This window comes from Dama dama, chromosome 17 (assembly GCF_033118175.1).
Source record: "Dama dama isolate Ldn47 chromosome 17, ASM3311817v1, whole genome shotgun sequence".
Classification (NCBI taxonomy): domain Eukaryota; kingdom Metazoa; phylum Chordata; class Mammalia; order Artiodactyla; family Cervidae; genus Dama; species Dama dama.
The window spans coordinates 51,341,047-51,359,381 of record NC_083697.1 but is presented as its reverse complement, the minus strand read 5'-3'; the positions used below and the strand labels follow the sequence as shown (position 1 = coordinate 51,359,381).

The 18,335-nt window shown below is 34.0% G+C and overlaps 1 protein-coding gene across 3 annotated transcripts in view; it reads right to left on the bottom strand.

Annotated features, from left to right (window-relative positions):
- The window catches only part of TBC1D19 (TBC1 domain family member 19), a 135,439-nt gene that overhangs the window by 47,933 nt on the left and 69,171 nt on the right, over nt 1-18,335 (bottom strand). For all 3 annotated transcript variants that reach the window (XM_061164507.1, XM_061164508.1, XM_061164509.1), the window contains 3 exons: nt 18,072-18,184; nt 9,565-9,639; nt 6,173-6,235 (listed from right to left, as the gene is read on the bottom strand). In XM_061164507.1, the coding sequence (XP_061020490.1) occupies nt 6,173-6,235; nt 9,565-9,639; nt 18,072-18,184 (251 nt within the window). The remainder of the gene's footprint in view (nt 1-6,172; nt 6,236-9,564; nt 9,640-18,071; nt 18,185-18,335) is intronic.

Here is an 18,335-nt window from a genome sequence, read left to right as displayed (position 1 = left end):
AAGAATCCACCTGCCCATGCAGGAGACGTGGGTTTGATTCATGGATCAGGAAGACCCCCTGGAGAAGGAGATGGCAACCTACTCCAGCATTCTTGCCTGGGAAATCCCACATACAGAGGATCCTGGTGGCCTACGGTCCATGGGGTTGCAAAAGAGTTAGACACGACAGCGACTAAACAGCAGTAACAACAAAATGGCATATTCTAATACGTCAGTATTTCTACTGAGCATATGCTAGATAAGCCAAGCACAGGACAGAGGATTTGTCAGAAAACAGAAAGAGTAATTCCTATGTCTTCTCTCTACTATTTAAAAGTTCTCCCCTGTAAATACTTTATATACTTTGGACAATAAGTTAACTTATAGGTTGTCATGATATCATTAAGTACTCAAATCTGAACTAAATTGTCAAACGACCCAATTTACTTCCATGGAATAAAGGGTTGTCTTCTGTTTGAACACATTTTTAAAACTGACATAATTTAAAATTTTCAGCACAACTAAGTATTTTTAAGAATTTCATACAAAATAAATGCTAAACTTTGGAATACTAAAAAGTTGACTTATTACTCAAAATGTTATTTCTATAATGTTCAGTGTTGCTGCTGAAAAAATTCAGGTAACTAACGAGAGTCACTCAGAAGAGAGAAGAGCACCTGTGTGTCCGTGTAACACAGGCCCAGATCTTCCTTCAGGAGGAGCTACTGCAGACTTTCTCGTCCATATGTGGACACAGCAATGCCACATGCTGTCAAATTTCACAGTCTAGTCACAAAACCCAACACATGGGTTATGACACAGAGCGTGCTAGAAAATTAAGTTCATCCCATTAACATCAACAATTTTCCCATTGAGTAGTTGTGTTGCTAGGCAGCTCTGCCAAAGGAAAGCCCATAATTAGTGATAAGAAAAGGCTTTCTTCTTTCTTATCTCATACATACATACACATTTGAGGGAATGTGCATACATGTATAAGGATAAAAATTTTTTTTCAGAAAAAAATCACAACTCAATTTCTGATAATATTGTTTTCAATGCAAACAATTACATATACTTTTATTACTTAAAATGAACTTCTCTATGACAAGTCAAACTATTATAAAATTAATTATGAACAAGTATGATCATGAAAAGTATTTTCTTGGTAACTATCCATATGAGGAAAATTTTATTCTGCAAAATTCCCAAAGACAGAACTTAGGTGTTACAATTATCCATCTATTTATGTTGTAAGGACAAAGATCCACATTAAACCTTTACAAAGTATGGAGAATAGCAGAGGCTATGAGATCTATGACTGAAAAAATTATAGGAAACCTAAAAATAATATAATTTGGGCTAAAATATTCATTAAAAATGGAAAACAAAGGTTAAAGTATACTCCTATAGTACTTACTATCTGTGATATTGATTAATTTAATATCTAATGCTTTACACACATACTTTAAAATAATTTCAAAACATTTTTGCCTCTTTAACTAGAATGTAAACCCATCAAAGGTGGTATCATTATATATAAGGATCAATAAATATTTACTGATGACCACTCTGCTTTTTCTCAGAGAATGCATCCATTGTTTATAAATAGTTATGTTTGTCATACTCTGTCACTTATAAGTTTCCCAAGTTTATGTGGTACACAAAGATGAGTATGTCTTCAAGGGTTAATTCTGGCACTATGTGGAGAAACTGTAACGACTATAATTTAAAATGTTATCCTTATAGACCCTGTTCATCAAATGAGGTAGGTTTTTTTGTCTGGCAAGTCCCTTTCACCACCACCAAAAAGCCTTTGTAGCTGTGAATTTAAATTGACAATTCTCTTCTCTCCAGCCACTAAAGGGGCAGAAATTGTGACATTTCCACTTTCTCTACCCACACACTGGAGTAGAATAGTCAACACACTACAAACTATATGATTATTGTCCTTTGGCTGATATTATAATTTATGTAGTCATGTTTAGTGTCATAATAATTTCATGTTCAGGATCTAAATAGCTATCACAGGGAGGACCAAAAACTTTTATTTGTTTCATATTTTTAATGTTGTACAACATTAACTAATTTGTTTCATTTAGAAGTCAGTTCATAAAAAGATCCTTCACATCTAGAACTAAACTCTTAACTAAAGAAAATCTACAGCCCTCTACAATGACAATAAATATGTAATCACACAAAACACAAGGCCATGACCCTATGTATGTGTCCTGCTGAGAAGCAGAGTAGGTCAGGAAAGGTATTTGTAAATATGGTATTTGTAAATAAATTTGTAAAAAGCAAATTTGTAAAAAATTATAGCAAATTTGTAAAAAGAGGTATTGAAAGCTGAAGGAAAAATAGGAATTTAGTAGAGGAAGAGGGGAGGGCAACAGTCTTTTACATCAAAAGAATTGCAGGTCTGATGGCCCTCAGGAGTAAGAGGTCAGAGGTGTTGGAATGCAGTGTCGCAGTGTTAGCGCAGAGGTGAACAATGAGGCTAGAGATGTGAACCAGCACAGGCAGGGTCATCCAGGCCTTGGGAAGGACTTTGGTGTTTGGGATTTAAAATCACAAGTAACACGAATTGATTGGGGTTTTTACAAGACCATTTTGAGCAATTAGGCAAGAAAAAGGAAAAAAAGGCATCCAAGTAGGGATGGGTGTCCCTGGTGGCTCAGCTGGTAAAGAATCTGCTTGCAATGTGGAGACCTGGGTTCGATCCCTGGGTTGGGAAGATCCCCTGGAGAAGGGAACAGCTACCCACTCCAGTATTCTGGCCTGGAGAATTCCAAGGACTGTATAGTCCATGGGGTTGCAAACAGTTGGACATGACTGAGCAACTTTCACTTTCACTTTCAAGTAGGAAAGAAAGAAATAATCTCTACATACAGATGACATGATCTTATATATAGAAAATCCTAAAGGCTCCATCCAAAATCTGCCAGAATTAATCAATGAAATTCAGTAAAATTAAGTAAAATTGCAGGATACAAAATCAATATACAGAAAACAGTTGTGTTTCTAGCTGAAAAAGAAATAATTTCATTCACTATAGCATAAAAAAGACCAATAAAATACTAAGGAATAAATTTAACCAAGAAGATGAAAGATCTGCACACTTAAAACTACAAGACTTTGATGAAAGAAGCAGAAGAAGACACAAATGGAACAATATCCTGTGTTCACGGATCAGAAGTTGCACTGTTAAAATGCCATACTACCCAAAGCCATCTACAGATTCAACGCAATTCCTATTAAAATTTGCAATGGGCATTTTTCACAGAAATGGAAAAACAATCCTAAAATTTGTATAGAGCCAGAAAAGAAACTGAGGGGACAAAGCAATCTCAAGGAAGAATAACAAAGCATCATACTTCCTGATTTCAAGCTATACTACAGAGTTATAGTAATCAGCAGACACAGGAACCAATGGAACAGAATCGAGAGCCCAGAAATAAACCACGCACACATGGTTAACTAATATTTAACGAGGGAGCCAAGAATACTCGGTGGAGAAAAGATAGTATCTTCAATAAACAGGGTTGGGAAAACTGGATAACCACATGCAGAAGAATGAAATTAGACTTGTACCTTACACCACTCACAAAAGTGAACTTGAAATGGACTTAAGACTTTAAACATAAGACCTGAACCATAAAATTCCTAGAAGAAATCATAGAAAAAAAGTTCCTTGACTTAGGTCTTCATAGAAATTTCCTTTTATGGTAGTGAGTGAGTGAAGTCGCTCAGTCGTGTCTGACTCTGTGCTACCCCATGGACTGTAGCCTTCCAGGCTCCTCTGTCCATGGATTTTTCAGGCAAGAGTACTGGAGTGGGTTGCCATTTCCTTCTCCAGGAGATCTTCCCGACCCAGGAATCGAACCCAGGTCTCCCACATGGTAGGCAGACGCTTTACCATCTGAACCACCAGGCAAGATAGTAAAACACAAGCTAAAAAGCAAAAATAAATAAGTGAAACTATATCAAACTAAAAACCTTTATAAAGCAAAAGAAGCTAAAAACAAAATGAAAAGGCAACCTACAGGAAGGGAGAAAATATTTGCAAATTTTATGTCTGATATGAGGCTAATATCCAAAATTTATTAAGAATTCTATAATTTAATAGCAAAACGAATTAAAAAGTGGGCAAAGGAAATTAATAGAACTTTTCCAAATGACATACAAATGGCCAACAGGTACATGAAAAGGTATGCAACATCACTAATCATCAGGGAAATGCAAATCAAAACCAGAAAGTTATCACCTCATACCTGTTAAAATGGCTACCATTAAAAAAAAAAAAAAAGACAAGTGCTGGTGAGGGTCCAGAGAAAAATGAAGCCTAGCGCACTGCTGGCAGGAATGCACGTTGGTGCAGCCACTACAGAGAACAAGTCACAGAGCTGACTCAAACCTGCTCCTGACAGAGGGCTACCCTCTGAGTGGAGGCAGGAAGCCCCTGACTTCATGGCAGCATTCTTCTGAAATTTTGCATCTACAACACAGAGCTGAGGAGGATGAGAAATACTGGTTACCTGAACATTTTATGGGCTTCCCTGGTGGCTCAGATGATAAAGAATCCACCCGCAATGCAGCAGACCTGGGTTCGACCTTTGGGTTGGGAAGCTCCCCTGAAGGAGGGCATGGCAACCCACTCCAGTATTCATGCCTGGAGAATCCCCATGGACAGAGGGGCCAGGCTACAGTCCATGGGGTTGCAGAGAATCTGACATGACTGAGCGACTGAGCACAGAACAGAGTCTTCTGTAGAGATACTGCAGTCTTTGACTAGAAATTACACGAAAAAGGAACCCCATCTTCCTAGCCACACTCAGTTGAACTGAAGCTTCCATCATGATGATCTGGGGCTGAGAGGAGGGAGAGAGTGCATCATGGCTCAAGTGCTACAGACTGTTTTGAGACTTAGTCACTTTTCCTGAATAAATGTTTTTATTTGCTGACTTGACATCTAATCTTAAGACAGTTTCCAGATAATTTAATTTTTTTTTTTTTTGCTTTTTAAATAATTTTCACTGGTTTTGCTTTTTCTAATAGGGGTGGTTCTGTGGACCTCCTTATGTTACAATACCAAAAGTGATAATTTCTACTCAGTATTTCAGTTCAGAAACAAAACTTACTATATAAATGAAGCTTTAACTTTATTGTACATTCAAAATTTGACTGAGTACCAAAAAATAGGTATCAGACTACATATTTGCTACATAAGTAAACAAACTTTAAGGTTTTTATATTGTCCAAATTTTAATTAATAACAATATGTTAAAGAATGGGATTTTAAGTCTTAACTGTTTTTAAAATTTTAAAAATTAATGGCATATTTGAAATCATGGAAATTCCCTTAAAATTCTTTCCAAGGTTATTTCAAATTTTAATTTTATAAATAAATTTTATAAAATCTTTTGGATTTTAGTTCTTGGAATAGACAATTAATTAAACCTTCTAGAGAGATTCTTATTTAACTCTTTTCTTAAACAGATACACAACTACAATCACTATTACCATCAGAGACCTGCTAATTAGACATCTGGGACTGATTTACATTTAGTCAAGCAGAAACTGCCATATGGAATCTAGATGTTTTTTCCATGACACATATTGACATTCACTCAAGATCATATTATCTATCTATCTATCTATCTTCTATCTATGTGTGTATGATCTTTAAAAAAAGGAATATCATTTAAGCAATTCTACATAAATCACTTATTTCCTAACTGTGATGTTTCTATTTTATCAGATATGAGAAAGACCTAGGTAAATCCAAATATCCACAGGATCACCATATGATGTGATCAAAGAATAATCACAACTCTTTAAGCTCATTTCAAAGCACTTAATGATTTACTCAAGACCTTTAACAGAAAAGTACCATGTAAAAATGCTTTCTCTACACACCTTGGGACAGCTGACATATGAAGTGGACACTCAGTTTACGAACCTGTGTCTGTACCTCTCCTGGTTGGAACAGGGATGTAGCTCTTATTCTCTCCCACCTAGTCCTTTGTAAGAACAAAAGTTAACCTGGTCCCAAACTTGGAAAATTTAATTTGATAAAGAAGAAACATGGTGTGGATTTTAGGAGGATTCAGTTAACAACAGAGATATTTTCTAAAGTAGCCTGAGTTAGAGAATTTAAAATAAGAACATTATATATTTTAATTTTTCAACTTACCTGATATAAATAATCTTCAAATACAAAATAATAATCATCATTGCTTGCTGTCAATTTCACATCCTATAATTAAAAGTAGAGAGCACTGAAAAGAACTTAAATGAGTATGTTTATAGTACTAAGACATAAATGTAACATATAGAAATAATACTGACGTGATTTTATTACTTCACATATGATTATAAACTTCTCAATTAGATTTTATCACTGGATTTATCAGAAATAAATTTATAAGGTTATTTGACTAATATATGTGACACATTACTTGACTTCAAATTGTGTACACTTGTTTGGGTTCCATTAGTAATTTCTTATTATTTATTTCAATTTTATCTCCTTTGAATCTAATGTTTAGGCATCTTAAAATTAGAAAAGCATTTGCAATCACAATGTCCAAAAGCAACTGTAAAAATCTGGCATCAAATTACTGTTCAATCTGGTCCTCCATCATTCAAGCCCACATTCATGCCATTCCATCAAAATACCAAAAATCTTTGATGTTTTTGTAATTATTCATCTGCAAGTCATCACTTGTCAGCAAACAAGACAAAGTTTATCTTCAATCTCACCAGGAAGAAAACATACATGGTAAAAATATTAGAGAATGAGAAATACTGGTTACACGCCCCAAAGAAATACTACAGAAATCTATGCAAATATTATATAATTATAAATATAATATAAATCTATGTAAATATTATATAAATCTATGAAAATATTGCCCAACCTACAAAATTCAACTGGGCTATTGATCAAAACAGCATTAGAGGAGGATAGAATGACTTGTGGATGACCCTAGAGATAGTGACACTATGTGCCAAGCCTAGAAAAACTGAAAGACACAGATTAAGAGAAAAGAAAGGAGCCAGTCACAACATGGGAGAAGTAGAGATCACGCAATCTCAAGGAGGATGATGTTACCTCTAAGGGGGCTTCATTCCTGGGGATCAAAATTTTTTACATAGTACAATAACTTATGGATCTCCAAAGATTGTTCTACCCAACAGAATCTTATTCTTTGGTATTTAATTTTTTATATTAGAGAAAATTTTCTCTTACATGAAGAAAAGGTTGAGAAACACTGATATGAACTGTCAGATCACAGTAAGTGGTAGAAAATTGCAGATGGTGTGGATTCAGGGTAAGTTTGTGAGAAAAAAAATACAATCCAGAGAGAATCATTAGATATTTTAGCTTAGGGAGGGTTTGATGATGTTCTATATTTAAGTATTGCCTTGTTTCCTTCATTTCTTTAACTGCTAAAATAATTCTACTTTATTTTCAGTTAAATTAAAAATGAATCTTTGCCAAAGGGAGTTGTAATGAAACTTCAAATGATTATTTTTTTAATGCTCATTCCCTTAAGGGCTGACTTTAATACTATTTGGAGTTGCTTCAGTAAGATCAGCAGAGTTTAACTAACGTAAGTAAACACTCATGCTGTGGACCGTCAGGACTGATTCTACCAAAACTTACATTCGATTGTTCAGACACAAGCTGTTTACCACTTTCTCATGACTTTTTTGCTTTACTGATTCTAACTGAAATCCATGTGGGCAGCAAAGGACTCTCATGCGCGCACGCTTGGATTTTTGAACTTCTCTTGTGAGTCTTCTCTCCTTTGAACAGAGAGGAGATTAAAAGTCTTAAAGCCCCAAAGATCTCTTAGGCTGTTGCTAAGATAATCCCCTGTGTACAGTCATTTGACCTCAAAGTCGGTAAGCAGTACCTGTGATCCAAATCTATGTAAAAACTTCAAGACTTTTTCAAGAGTCAAGACTTTTCATCAAAAGATTGCATCCTCTTAACTCTCCTCATCCTCCTCCCTATAGAGCACAGTGGTTAAAGGTATGGTTGTGAAGTCAGATTACCTAGATTCAAATCTTGGCTTTACTACTTAATATATGAATTTAAACAGATTTCTTTACTCTTTGTTTACCTTAGTTCCCTCATCTGTAAGACAGTAAAGTAATAGTATTAATACTTCCTACTTTGCTATAATACATGTTATCAATATGTGGCTGGTGAGTAAGGAAATGATGTCAGTATAACAGGAGAATGGTGTTGGTTCAAATGCAATTTTCCTTTAAAAAGAGAAGTCAGAACAGCAGAAGTAGAATTACATCCTTCAGCAGGAAAAGGCAAAGCCTTCTGCAGGCATGAGCCCTTTGCCTGTTTCCAAGAGAATGGAAATTTCAAGAGAACGGAAAATGAATGATTGCACGGGGTCCCTGTCTCCAGAGAGGCGTACCCCCAGCCCTGCACATCTCTTAACTGCCTCACTTCCTCCTGTGCCCCCCTGGACAGCAGCCCCAGTGACTCTGCGCAACTGAATTATCTTAGCGCTTACCCTTTGTTAGTTTTGTCCATTTTTAATAATTCCGGCGGAAGCAGCCTGCCTGAGCTGTCCAGTTCATCTCCCAATGATTGTTTCTGTTAGCACTTTCTGTTAGCTTTTGCAACTTTATAGCCAAACCCAACCCTATTTTTCCTATAAGCTCTATTATTTTTAATGCATGATCTTGTAGAATGCAACTTTTTTTTCAGGGGAAAAAAAAAAAAAAAGAATTATCATTTATAGCCCAAATGCCAGTATCTACTCCCCTGGGGTAGCTGTCAGGATCAGATGCCAATCTATGTGAAGAGTCTGGACCATTGTATGGCACACAGGGAGCAATCATTAAACACTAGCAGTCACTGTTGTTATTAACTTCTGTTATGTTCTCCCCAGACAAATCTTTGACTCTTTTTTCCCCTGTTTCTGAGATCTGGAAAAATATGCCCTTTCTCCTCTATCTTACAAGTTCTAAATCTAAAATCTAAGTCTTTTAAACAACCCAATTATGAATCCAGAATCAGTCAAACCCTACGCCATGCTTTCAGCATCTGCATCTCAACTCTCAATGACAGACGCCTAAAAGCAAAAACTCAATGAATCCCTATCATAAAGCTTGAGGTGTGTTTAACTCTATGTCTAGAAATCAAAAGAAATTAAAAATAAGCTGTGACTTCAATATAATAAAATAAGCAGGCTCTAAAGAACTGTGGGATAAATAAGATGAAGAAATCCATAATCTGATTTTTTCTTTTAGTAGATTTTCTGTAGAGTTTGAGTGGAAAATTGGAATTTATAAGGACAAGAAATATCATTCACTTAATCAATAAATGGGAGGGTCAAGAAAGGATTATGAAGACAGCTGCAAAGTGAAAGATACATTGAATAGAAACTGCAGATTTTGAAGGTCAACCTTATCGTCCTAAGTATAATGATCACTTAAAATTATTTTTTAAGGTTAATATGTATCATCATAGATAGTGCAGCACCTACATGAAGAAGACTCTTGAAAATTGCTTAATGTTAACGAAATGGAAAAACTTACAGCTTTACTTACTTTATAAATTAGACTGTCCACCAAAAGGTCATGTTGTATCACATTTGTCTTAAGCTGCTCATAATATAAAATATCCTAGATTTAAAAGAAAAACAAAAACATTACAAGTCAACCATTTATAAAGTCAGCCTCAAACTTTAATAATGATCATTAATAGTATTATATACACTAAGAGAATAAGGGCTTTATTTTATTCATTACTAGAGTCTCCATGCCTGGCTAATAGCTGATGATTAATAAAGAGACTTAATCTCATCCCTTAAGATAAAATCTGGTAACTGGTAGGTATTTAATCAATATTTGCTAAATTGATTTAACTGTAATTTAACAGCAAATGTAGTATTTATTAAGTAATTATTAGGAACTGTTTTACCCAATATACATGTTAATCTATTTAATCTCACATCAACAAAATAAACCTGTTCAATGATTATTATTCCCATTTACATTTGAAGAATTGAGGCCCAGAGAAAGAAGTAACTTTCTGTTCAAGGCCACAAAGGTAGTAAGATTTGATCCCAGGAAACCCCCAGAACCTATATAAAAACCCAGTGACTACTCTATACTGCCTTTCTAATATCTAAATTATTATAAATAACAAAATTTAAGCATACTAAATCATCCCTGGTAGTAAAAGCTATCATATAGCATATGAAAAAAAAAATCAGAATTGCTTTTGAAAAAAATTTTTATTATTCATTTTTAGTTCAAAATATAATGGTTATAACTATACATAATGCTATATAGCTAATGTGTACATGATTTAAACATAGGTTGGAAAAGTATGTTAAATTTTTAAGAGATAATGTCAAACATTCTCATCTCATCTGGCTAATGGACAATGATAAGGGTTCAGGACTTTTAATGACATTGATCAATAGAATCAGTAGTATACTTTTCTTTAAATCTGAGTCAAGGCTTTTAAAAATTAAATAAAAATCAGCTATAGCACCAGGAACTCTGTTCAATATTCTGTAATAATCTGAGAAAAGAATTTGAAAAAGAATAGATACATATACATGATGCATAACTGAATTACTTTGTTGTACATCTGAAACTAACACAACATTGTTAATCAACAATACTCCAATACAAAAGAAATTTTTTTAATTGTAAAGAATTTAGTAAAATTTTAGCAAAAACAAAATCAGTTAAAAAAAATAATATGGTACCATGATATTAGAAAATCGAATTAACTCTAAACAGTGATAGGATTAGGCTGAAAGTGAAGTGACAGTGAAAGTCGCTCAGGTGTCCGACTCTTTGCAACCCCATGGACTATACAGTCCATGGAACTCTCCAGGCCAGAATACTGGAGTGGGTAGCCTTTCACTTCTCTGGAGGGATCTTCCCAACCCAGGGATCAAACCCAGGTCTCCCGCATTGCAGGCAGATTCTTTTCCAGCTGAGCCACAAGGGAAGCCATTTAATAGAGAATAAGAAATAAGAATAAGAGAGGAAGGACAGGAAGGAGAGAAAACGGGGGAAGGAAAAAGAAGAAAAGACAGAGGAAGAGAAAGGGGGAGGAAGGATGTAAGATGTAATCCAGTTAAGGGACAGGCTAATAGTTGGTCAGGTGTTCATAATAAAGATTGAAAAAGGTCAAGATTAACTGGGTAGTAGCTGTGTTAAAGAGAGATGGAAATATCATCTGACTACTTAAGCTGATCCCTGCGTTTCTCTGAATCCCTCCATCCATCTCTCGGGGACTCTAGCCCTGGTTTCCACCCCTATCCAAATACTGCTTGGCTCCCTCACCGCAGTCTGTGTGATTCTTTCTGAAGACAGTCCCTCAAACAAATAAGAGTTGTGGGACAGGATCACCTGAGACAAAGAAGAATATCTGATGGATGCAGCGGCCATGGCTGGATGGTGTCCAAACCTATGTTTCCTGAAATACAATTTCTTTGTCTTAAAAAATGCTTGATACACAGTTCTCTGGTTTGAGTCAAAATGCTCATCACATAAAGATAATCTGGGGACTTGCTGGCTATTTTTAGTCATTTTAATTTTAATTAAAAAGCCTTATTTTGTTCTCATTCATGATGTTTTCTTACCTAAAGAAAAATTATTTTACTATTTTATTTACCTTCTGTTATATTTATTAAATCTACCTCTCTAGCTAGAATAAAAGAACATATTTAAAGGTAGGAACAGCACCCAACTCAAACACCAATCCTGACAGCTGGCAAAGGGCACAATATTATACTTTAGTGTTTTCTAGTGAACATAGCAGAAAAGCTGTTTATAGTTATGTCGCTTTTTAAAAATAAAAAGTTTAAAATTACAAACTGATATATAACCATTAAAATAAGTGAAACAATCTAGAGCTGAATAAAGAAAATTAATACTCTTTTTTTCTTCCCTCCTACCATGCTGAAGAAACTAATGTTATTTATATTTGTATTAATAACATTATCTGTAACTTACATCCTTCCATACCTTTCTCCATGCTTATATAAATACGTAATCATACTTGAGGGTTTTAGCTGTTGTTTGTTAACATAAAATGGAATCATATTATAGTTATTTTTCAGTTTCTAGTGATGTGTCACGGTCATCTCTCTCGGTCTTTTAAATAACTATCAACACATAAACTTTAATATTTTTATAACTGTACTACAGCTATGTCACGATTTATTTAACCATGCCCCTATAGATGACTACTCAGGTTGTTTCTAGCTGTTCGTTACGGCAAGTACTGCAGTAAACATCCTCATGCACATATGCCTTTACTGAGCGACTTTCACTTTCACCATTTTAACTTTTCCATGGGTAAAAATAATGGTTATCTTATTGTTGTATTAATTTAGACTTTCTCAAATACTAATAAAGTTGACTTTCTTTCATATGCTTATTGGCCATTTGAACTTTTACTTCCATGGTTTGCATATTTTTGTTAGATTACATTTATTTCATTAATTTGTCAGATCTTTTATCTATACTGAGGATTAACATTTGTCATTTGTGTTACAAATACTTTTTCTTCAAATTAATATGTGTTGTTTTTGTTTATGGTATACATTGACAAATTTTTCAAAATTCTTTATGGATTTAGGTTTTCTTGCTTGTCTTAGGCAAGGTTCTCCTACACCACATATTTATATAAATATTTTCCTAATTTTTTCTAAAATTGATATTTTAAATTTACATGTTTATAACCTACCTGGAATTTATTTTTATATTTTGCAAGCCAAAGGTCTGATTGTTTTCTTTCAGAAGGGTGGTCATCAGCATCATTTATAAAATAAGCCATGCATTTCCAATTGAAATAAAACTTCAACATTTCTCTATCAGAAATAGATTCAGTAGGCAGAAACTCAGTAAGGTCAAAGTTGAACTCAACAATACCACCAATAAACCGGATACGATGGATACCTATACGCCACTTCATCCAACAGCAGCAAAACATACGTGATTCTCAAGCTTACATCAAACACTCACCAAGACAGACCACATTCTGGGTCACAAAACATAGCTTTAACAAATTTAAAAGAATAGAAATCCTAAAATGTCTGCTCTCAGATCCACAGTGGAATTAAACTAAAAACCAATAACAGGAAGATAACTGGAAAATATCCAAATACATGGAGATTAAACAGCATACACATGGGTCAAAGAAGAAATTTCAAGAAAAATTGTAAAGTATTTTGAACTAAATGAAAAGGTAACATCAAAATTTGGGGAATGCAGTAAAAGCATAGTTAGATGGAATTTATAGAATTAAATGCAGGCATATATTAGAAAACAAGAAAGACCTAAAATAAATAAACTAGGTTTCTACCTTAGGAAATTAGGAAAAGAAGAGCAAATTAAATTGAAAGTAAGCAGAGGAAGAGAAACAGTAAGAATAGAGCATAAATAAATAAAATTGAAAACAGGAATCAATAGAGAAATATCACTGGAACCAAAAGTGGGTTCATTGAAAAGATCAAGAACATTGATGAGCCTTTAGCTAGGCTAATTAAGAAAAAAAGAGAAAGGACACAAATTACCCAAATCAGAAGTGAAAGATCCTTTGAACATTAAAAGGATAAGAGAGGAATACTAAGAATACTTCCCTGCCCACAGATTTGATAACCTAGATGAAATGGATCAATTACTTGAATAAGATTTTGCTGAAAATTTGCTGAAATTCACACAAGAAGAAACAATGTGCATAGGCCTAGATCTATTACAGTAATTCATTTAATAGTTAATAACCTTCCAAAATAGACAGTACAAAGCCCAGAGTGGTTCACTGGTGAATTCTACCAAACATTTAAGGGAGAGAGATACTGCCAGTTTTCTACAATCTCCTTCACAGGACAGAAGCAGAGGGAATACCTTTTAATTCATTCTATTACCCTAAAAGCAGACAAAGACATTATAAGAAAACAATTTATAAAATAAAACAATCACCAATAATAGAATATTTAAAGAGTACTTTATATAAGCTCTGGCAAATAGACATTTAAGAGCAATAAATTATGATTATAAAAGCAATCTTTAAAAAGCAAAGTAGCCCAAATTTTTAGCATCAGAGAATAATTTTAATATATGTATCTATTTGGTATTTTATTTAGACTTAGACTATCCATTTAACTAAAGAGAAGAAGAAAATATATACTTAAAAAATCAAACAACTCACAAAGAGTCCTAAAATTTTATACTTAATTGTTCAGTAAGCATTTAGATAAGCCTATCATTTTTAGACACTGTACAAGATACTGACATTAAGATGATGAAGAAGAAAACAATTCCTGTCCCCAGGTACTCAATCTAGAAAGAACATGAACTTGTTAGTTGCTCAGTCATGTCTGACTCTTTGTGATTCCATGAACTGTAGCCTGCCAGGCTTCTCTGGTCATGGAAGTCTCCAGGCAAAAACACTGGAGTGGGTTGTCATTTCCTTCTCCAGGGGATCTTCCTGAACGAAGGATTGAACTTGGGTCTCTCGCATTGCAGGAAGATTCTTTACCATATGAGCCACCAAGGAAGCCCCAGTCTAGAAAGGGAGGCAGACAAATAAAGTAAGAAGTATGGTATATGTTTCTTTGACTTTAGGTCATTGCTCCACAGGAGGAAAAAGAAGGAAGTATCTAACAGTAGCAGTGATGGAGTCAGGAGAAGACAAGGTAGAGAAGAGGTTAGGAAGGTCTCTCAGGAAAGGTGATGGAGTAAGCTGCACGTAAAAGAACAGGAGAGTACCCAACAAGAAGAAAGTCTGAGACCTTTTTTTTTTCCAGGGATAGAACAGCATGGTGGAGAGACAATTCAACATTTCTTGGATGGCCATAAATGCACTGAGGTAAAGATTATGCCTTTTTTTTAAAACATCATGAGTCTGATATACTTTTGGAGCATGTATTAAGAGTTCTGTAGGAAACTGGAAATAACAGTTTTAGACTTAAGACAATGATTGATTGTCTTAAAACAGAGTTGAAGCCATTACAGAAAAAAACGATCGGTGAATCAGTCTAAGGAAAACGTGCAGAATGAAAAGAAGATCAAAATTGAATTCTGAAAAACACAAGCACTTGAGGTTTGTACCAGAACCCAAATGCAGACTTGAAAAAAAAAAGAAAGAAAGAGGGAAATAACTAAAAAAAAGGATGAACTAAATTAAAGACAAAGAATATTTCAAGGACAGAATAGATAATAGTATCAAATGCAGTAAAATGTAAAGACTAAAATGCGTCCACTGTTCTTGATATCTTTAGCTAGGACAGTTATTGTCATTTAGTAGAATGTATACCAGAGTAAGGTAGACTGAGTGATTATGGGATTAAGAAAATAGGAGCATTCAGCATAGAATTTTCTTTCACAAGATTTAGATATAAAAGTAGAGGAGGCAAGAACAGGTGCTGACATAATAAAGTTCACAGGTTTCATGGAAAGAATTTGGATAAGTTCCTTCTGATGACTTATGTTTTCTCTGGTTAAGAGAAAGTGATATCTTTTGCTAAGATTGTGAAAAAAAGTGGCTGCGGAGAGTGAAGGACAGAAACAGACACTGGGAAGACGAGGTAAGTGTGACCAGAAAGATCTAGGATGATCAGGCATTGCTGGAGACCTTTAGGTCAGGCTGTGGAGAACCTTGTTGTGAAATCACTGAGGGAAATCTTAAATGTTAATACTCATCTTGACTATTTTATCAGTAAGAACTTAGAGCAAAGTAAAAGAAAATTTTCTATCTTCTTTTAACCAGCAAGCTGAAATTAAACAAAAATTTAAATATGAATGTTTGCTAAATATGGGTATTTTGATCCAGAAATCTATAGAAAATATATAAAGACAATGCTTTTAAGCTTATCACATATTTTCTTAAAAAGAGTAAAAAAAATCAAAGTTAAATAATTCTCTAACAAAAGTGTTAAATAAACTAACTGCTAGGAACTCAAGGCATTAAATACCAAGTCTTTCTAAGGAGGTAAGATTTTTAAAACAGGTTTATGGGTGTCAAATTTGAAATATTCTGTTTATGTATCTCCTTAACTATGATACATTTGCATGTGTAGCTTATTTTAAGTGACTGAAAAGTAACTGAACAAAACCTTCTGATAAAGAGATCCTCGTAAGAAGAAGTATCCTCCCTCTCTCCCCCCTCTGATGTACCACCTACAACAATTATTTTGGAGCTGCTATGGTGGGTGCTGGTGACACCTTTACAGTGAATATAAAAGTGTAAGGCATAGAAAGTGTTTTATTCAACAAAATCAAGATTGCCTTTCTGATATTAATTTCTATTTACGGATCTGTCATTTTGAGTACAGAAAATCAAGATCATTATTAACTCCAGAACGCAGGTGTAAAAACAGCCATTGAACATTGTAACAAACTATCATTATTTGGGATTACTACTTTTATTCTACAATGATACTTCTGGAAAAATCCTAAATCTATTTTTGAAATGGAAGTAGTTCCTCTGCAGAGACAGGACTTGTTAACTTAGCTGCTGCTCGATGAAATTGGTAGGTGATCTAACTCTGATCTACACAGTTAGATCAGAACAAGAATTACTACCTCTTTTACAAGAGCTGATGCACTAAAAAAAAAGGCCTAAAGTATACTCCAAACTGTTTTGTCAACTGTTACTTTTAAAGTGTCACCTCAAAAGATCAGCAGTATCATTTGGTTTAAAATTGCTCTAAAATAAAGCACAAAGCTTATTCTTTCAAAAAAGAAAGCAAGTGATTTTCGACAGTGCTGTTCACAGAGGGAGATTTAAAACACACATACATGCATGCACACACACACACACAAGCATACATACATAATCTGCAAAGGCCAGAGGTATAGCTTTTATAATACTTATGTCTAGTGCTTGATTTTCTTAAAAACAGCATTATTTTAAATTATGATTAATGTATGATTAATATCATATGATTAACTTATTATTAATAACATTACCATTATAATTATATGTAATTTTAATATATGTGTATATGTGTGTATATAATTATAATATATGTGCATAGAATTATTACATATTATCAATTATGATTGATTTATAATTATATGCAATATATAATCATTCCTGCTACCATTAGTGGTGGCCTGTTACATCAGGGACTGTGTCAATAAAAGACTCACATTTTATTTAATTCTCACAACCACTCTGTGATATAAAAATTATTACCCATATTTAAGCATAGGTAAGTTGAGGCTTGAAGAAATTTATCTCACTCAGCAACTTATTTCAAATAAGTTGGGGGAGCTAGGAGTTGAAACTAGGTTGTATGATTTCAAAGAAAACCCATGTTTTTAACCACTGTCTAGTGAACTATTAGTTTGCTGTAACTATTAGTTTGCTATTACTATTAGTTTGTTATTTATTACAATATTTAAATCAATGATTTGTAGGCTCAATGGGCTTAAGCAAAAAAAAAAAAAATTCTCTAAAATATTCCAAAAAGAATGTGTTACATATTTTTTCTTTATTGAATCTATTACCTGTCTGTTGGTGATTTATCTTCATTTTCATTTTATTTCCTAAAATAAAATGTTCTTATACTTAGAAAAATAACATTCCCACATAAAATGTCAATATTTAGAGCTATAAAAATGGTGCATATTTTCAAAGTAACTGTAGGGACAAAGTACTCATTTTACATATACTGAGTAGTCTATCTTTATTTCACCCTATTCTATTGCCCAATTCCACCATACATCCTCAGTGACCTAAACTGGTGGACTCCACTTATTAAAATTTTATGGAGTTGACCAAAAAGGTCATTGGGTTTTTCTATAAGATCTTACAGAAAAACCTGAATGAACTTTCTGGCCAACCCTACACTTATTGTTTATGTATAGGTTCACACCATCTAATTATTAATAATAAAAACATCTGTGTTAAATACATAGTGATTAAATTATACATTAATCTTATCGTAGAACTCTAAACTACAGTGGATTTGAAAATTTAAAAAGGGGATAAATAAAAGACTAACAAACAGTATTTCTGCTTTGAAACACGGGTCTTCGAGGCATAAACGTCAGGTCTGGCTCCTCCTCCCCCTCCTCACCTCGGGGTGACTGGAGATGTTCAGGATGAGAGCCCACAGCTCAGCCCTCAGGGCTGTAGGACTTCCTTGTCTGACATACTGCTGAGCGGCAGCGCTATCTTGTTCTGTTAGAACTGTTAAAAGTATATTAGAGTCTCATTAGAAAATGTGTAATGTAAGAAAGACAATGAAATCTTTACAATTTTTTTTAGGAAGCTAACATTTCATCTTTGTATCTTACATAATTAAAACATGTCTTGGTGATCTTCTTTTACTCTCTGATTT